This window comes from Lupinus angustifolius, chromosome LG12 (genome assembly GCF_001865875.1).
Source record: "Lupinus angustifolius cultivar Tanjil chromosome LG12, LupAngTanjil_v1.0, whole genome shotgun sequence".
Lineage (NCBI taxonomy): Eukaryota > Viridiplantae > Streptophyta > Magnoliopsida > Fabales > Fabaceae > Lupinus > Lupinus angustifolius.
Window position 1 is genome coordinate 8,282,227 of NC_032020.1, and position 5,667 is coordinate 8,287,893.

General features: G+C 34.3%; 2 protein-coding genes across 2 annotated transcripts in view; one reads left to right on the forward strand and one right to left on the reverse strand.

The window, feature by feature from the left end:
• LOC109362117 (E3 ubiquitin-protein ligase UPL1-like) overlaps positions 1-5,667 on the forward strand; it is a 61,887-nt gene that overhangs the window by 37,122 nt on the left and 19,098 nt on the right. The window lies entirely within an intron of this gene.
• Positions 5,417-5,667, reverse strand: part of LOC109361858 — a 3,294-nt gene continuing 3,043 nt past the window's right edge. The window contains exon 4 of the mRNA XM_019607391.1: positions 5,417-5,652. Within this exon, the coding sequence (XP_019462936.1) occupies positions 5,417-5,652 (236 nt within the window). The remainder of the gene's footprint in view (positions 5,653-5,667) is intronic.

Consider the following 5,667-nt stretch of genomic DNA (forward strand, 5'->3'; position numbering starts at 1 on the left):
GATTAACGTATGCCTTAATCGATTAACAGCATATTTTCATATGTATTTTTAAATACAAAAACTCAAATACGTTATGCACTTAATTCATACATGTTTAACACTTATTTTATGCCTAGAATGCACATATACATGTATTTATGTGATGCATGAACATATTATGAATGACATATCTCAAGGATGAAATGATTTAAAATATTTATGCATATGAGATATGTATTAGGTGACCTAAGCCTTAGACTCAACTTAAACTAGTTTCTAGTCTAAGCCTAGTACCAATCAAAAGACTTAAGCATGTTGATTTGTTGGTGATCTTCAAGCTCTTATTAGCACAAGTTGTCCTCATCAAAACCATGACATATAAAGAGAGCTTTCCAAAGTGTTCCTCTTGACATGCACACTTTCACATAGGTCCTCCAACATTTGTGTGTATAAGTTGTAGGTTTTGTGTAGTGTCGCACCTGATTTTCGGTTATGCAACCTCTTAGAGTCGCCACTACATTAGAGTTAAAAATGTAGAAAAATCTTTTAAGCCCAATTACCATAGGCTTTTGGATTTTTGATATCCAGGTTCGGGAGTTGGTTACAAAGTAGGGAATGTATTAGCACCCTACTCGCCCGCTTTAAGCGGTACCCTTCATTAAAATATATGACTTTATCGTTGTTATTATTATTATTATTATTATTATTTTATTCAATTATTTGATTGATTAAATAATTATTATGAAGAAAAAAATTATTTATTTTATTATTGAGCCTGACAATATTGACTTTGGTCCTACGTACCCCATTAAGGGAATCAAGACTTACGTAGTTCTTTAAGTAGAAAATGGTTTATTGGTTGGATGTATTTTAATTAAAGAAAATATATTTTTTAGTCAAAAATATATATTTTGTAAGTGTTATTTATTATTATAAAAAAGTTTTCTTATTTGGTTAATTTTATTGCTTAAGTTTGTTAGAATTATATTGATTTTGAGATTTTATCGATTGAACAGAAGCGGCGTAGCGCGACCTTTTGAAAATGATCTGAGAAGAAAGAGGCCTTCAGGGCGACCTTCTCTCCATCTTTGATCAACTCTTAAAATTAATTTATTTCTTTAAAAAAAGTACTTATTGGTCATGTTTATTTAAAAATGTTAAATTTGTAGATTTATAGTTTGAAATCTTAATATATATATATAATAAAAAAACAATTATGGATTATTTAAAGAGTTAGGGTAATACTTGATTTAATTGAAAAATGCAATAAAATACTTTGTTTTATACTCTAAATATTTACGATATTATTTTTGGAAACAAATGTTCTTCATTCTTAATTTGTTGGATAATTACAGAAAAATGCAAAAAATAAAAATAAATAAAATGATAGAATTAATAAAAACAGAATATTAATTACTCATAAAATAATGATATGATATTTATTTTTATCCATTTTTCTAAAATAACAACTTCCATTTTTATGTATAATATCCTTATTATATTTTATATGGTAATTAGTAAACTGTCAATACCAAATTAATTTTTCAGATTTAATATTGGTAATATAGCATGCAAAATAATTAATTATAAACCATTAAAACATATACATATAGCATGAACCTTACACTGTATAGGCTAGGATAGGGTGTGACTTGCCTAAAGTATGGGGACACGTGGTGGAACGTGATTGGTGAAGCGCTGCTGCTGGACACCGTGGGACACGTGTCGTTATGTGGTTGGCTGAAACGGGCGGGTGTATGGTGCCAAGAATGAACTTGTGCGCAGGGGATCCACACAGTAATTAATGGCGCAGATTGGGTGCGGGCGAGTGTAGTGAAGCAACGTGCACTCGCTGACGTGGCGTCTTTTGATTAGGTGGGGACGACGCTACACGGATGGGTCTATGCACGCTGCCGCAAGGGAACCTTTGTTCCTGCAGTAGTTATGTTCCGGTGTGGGCGGTCTCACCGAAAGTGGACGCGTTTCGCAACGCGATTGGCTGATGAAGAAGTCAAACGAGAGGCGTGGCTAGTAAATGAATCCAATGGACGAGATGCGAGGACATGGAGGGTGCATGCGAACAACCGTAGGCGTGACTATATTGGATCGCGCAGTATCAAAAAGATTTCATACTCTCTCCTTCTCACAGTGGTTGGTTTTTTTTTGCAGAGGGAGTGTTTTTCACTTAAAACAAATAATTTTCTAAGACCCCTTAACCCCTCACAAACCCCCCTATTTATAATAAAATTGCTTAACTCTAATCCCTAAATTTTTGTTAACTAAACCCTAATTTTTTTAACCCATTATCACTAATTTTAGGGGATTTAAACCACCCACCAAGTCAGATTTGACTTGGAATTTATCTATTATTTTATTATTATTTTTATATCTTTTCTAAAAAACATTTTAAATTGATTTATGCATTTATTTTTTTTATCTATCTGAATTAACTCAAAAAAATAAAAATATAAATACTTTGGTTAGGATTAAATTATTTTAAAATTACATTTTTGAAAAATTAAAATAATAACCCATTTTATCGGTTATTTGGAATTTAAAAGCAGTTACTTATAATATGTCCTATTTCATTTATCACAAATTTGAATTCAATTATAAAATTAATAATAAAAAAATATAATTATCCTTTTTTTTTATTTTTACAATGGCATTAAAAAAAACAAAGTATAATAATAAAATTTAGTTTTTATCCAATTTTCTTAGAAAAATAATTGTGAGCTTTTTAGGGTCCATTAAAAAATATTTGTTACTTTTATTATTTTGAATTTCCGATTAACTCAATCATTTAGATTTAGGAACCTTATCAACCTAAATTTAATATTATTACTCATTATATTTCTTCCATATATGGTTGTAATTATTATTTTTTATTCATTGATATTAAGTACAAAAAAATATTCTATTATTTTCAATTTAAACATTTTGGGCTTTACCTGGGCCGGACAAAAATTGAGTGTTCACAGCTGCCCCTCTTTACTTGTTACTTACCTGATAGCGAACAGACCAAGATTTGAAAGATATCATGGTAAGTAACCAGTAAAGAAGTGAACGTTATTTTTGTTAAGGTTTAGAAAAAGGCCATTGTGAAGATATCGAATCTTGATGAAGCATATCAATGCTTTGTTGATGAACCAGGGATTTGTTGAGGCAGTTCCCGCGCTTGCCGTGATGGACCAGGGATTTGTTGAGGCATCCGTGTTGCCAAAATGATGCAGGGATTTGCCGAGGCACCCATGTTGCCAAACGATTCAGGGATTTGCTGAGGCACCTCTACTGCCAAAATGATGCAGGGATTTACTGAGGTAGCCGTGCTGCCGAAACGATTCAGGGATTTGCTGAGGCACCTCTGTTGCCAAAATGATGCAGGGATTTGCTGAGGCACCTGTGCTGTCGAAACGATTCAGGGATTTGCTAAGGCACCCGTGCTGCCGAAACGATTCAAGGATTTGCTGAGGTACCTCTACTGCCAAAACGATGCAGGGATTTGCTGAGGCACCCGTGCTGCCGAAACGATTCAGGGTGATTGCTTAAGTAATTAAGATGCAGAAAATGCACAATTTGAATGCATGACTGTAATATTTTTGTAAAAGGGTTATATGCGATGGTTGGTTTGTGAAGTATGAGGTTTATGTCGGAGTTCGTATATAGATATGATTGCGTTTTGAATGATATGGTTATGCATGTTTGCTTGTGCTTATTGGAAAGCATTATAATGCTTCTGCAACACCCCTAAACATTATACCCGCTAACATTTGGTAAGAGATCGAGGTCTTGCTTTTTGTTGAGGTTCGTGTTTGTGTCCCACTTTCACGCATTTTAAGCACCATGCATCAGGATGGACTGAAAAACTTTGATCAATCTTTTTGTATATTATATATTTTTGTTTATTGGAAAATGATTTGCATACTAAAAGACACATAAGCATATATAAAAAAACCAAATTTATTCATCTCCTTTTAGCTTTCTGAAAATGAAGATCATACAAGCTCGTCTAAAGCCAAAACCCTGACCCAAACCTTATAACTAATTCCGAAATTTCCCCAATTTGGGGGAATATATTTTTTAAACAGAATCTGCCCCAGTTTCCAGTCTTACTACTGATTCCTCTAGAGGAGACTGATGTTATTTGATGGATTTCTTGAGCCATTCATAATCTGCCCCAGCTCTCTAACTCTGTATGTTGACTTCTTCAAAGGAGATTGTGTTACTTGATATATTCTCTTGAACCCACCAAAATTATGCCCCAGTTTCTGGTGATGTTTGATTGACATATCATGCTTTTAGAGGTACTTCCTTTTCTTTTAGTGACCCTAATTTTTGCTTAAATCGTCCTCTCGGTTTTTCGACTTAACAGGTCCTTGAAACATTTTGTTATTATTTTTTATTTTATTGATGCGAGGATCACAATATGTAATAGTTTTGAAAAGATATGCACCAACTTATTTGGAGTCAGTTTACTTTATGCTTTGGTGTGTACCTCAGACGTTCGACTCTCAACAAGGACTTTTAGAGCTTGTAACGTGGCTTGGCTAGTGGCTAACAAAAAAATAGATATATGGCTCAAATAATGTATTTCTCATCCCACATTTCTCCAAAACCTCCATAATCCTATTTTCAATCATTCTCTAGAGCCTAACTTTGGGTAGGATGTTTATTTCTACCATCTTCATGAATTAACTTTCCGTAGGATTTCTCTTTTGAGTTTTTGTTTATATGTACCCTAACTTTTTCTTAGGAGTTTATTGAAATTCCTAGCGGGCTTTTCTTTTTATAGTATCATCCTTTCTTTTGGGCTCAGTGAATGTTTATTGGAAAACTACCCTCTCCCCAAGTTCACAATATTTTAAAGGTGTTTCTTTCTCGAATGAACTTCTTTCATATCGTCTTGGCTCAAAGGGGTGACTAGGGATATAATCTTAGTGTTTTGGAATATCAAGAACGCCTTGTGTCATCAAGACGACCTGTCTAAGGTCTACACCATATGGGTTTTGTTTACATCATTCTCCCTCATGCAAAATAGTAAATAAAAATATTGCAATCGATGCATGAATGTTCTTTTTTCTTTTTTTCTTTCTATTTTTGTGTGTGGAAGTACCCTCTAGGCATAATACTTCTTTATTACATCTGAATTTATGGTGAGATGCATATCTTCCCCATCCATGTCTGTTAGGATTAGGACACCGCCAGAAAAAGCTTTCTTGATTACGTAGGGACCCTCATAATTTGGAGCCCACTTTCCCCGGCTGTCCTTATGGATTGGCAAGATCTTCTTTAGCACCAAATCTCCTTCCCTGAATTGGCGTGGTCGGACCTTCTTTGCATATGCCCTTATCATTCTTTTTTGGTACAATTGTCCATGACAAATTGTAGTTAGTCTTCGACCATCTATCATATTCAATTGATCTTGTCTAGCTTGAACCTATTCTGAGTCCTTCAGACCAGCCTCCGCTAAGACTCTTAGAGATGGGATCTCAACCTCAAGTGGAAGAACAACCTCCATACCATAAACCAAGGAATATGGAGTAGCCCCCATAGAAGTGCGGACTAAAGTACGATAACCATGTAGGGCGAATGGTAGCATCTCGTGCCAATCCTTGTAAGTCACAACCATCTTCTGGACTATCTTCTTGATATTCTTATTGGTTGCTTCCACGACTCCATTCATTTTGG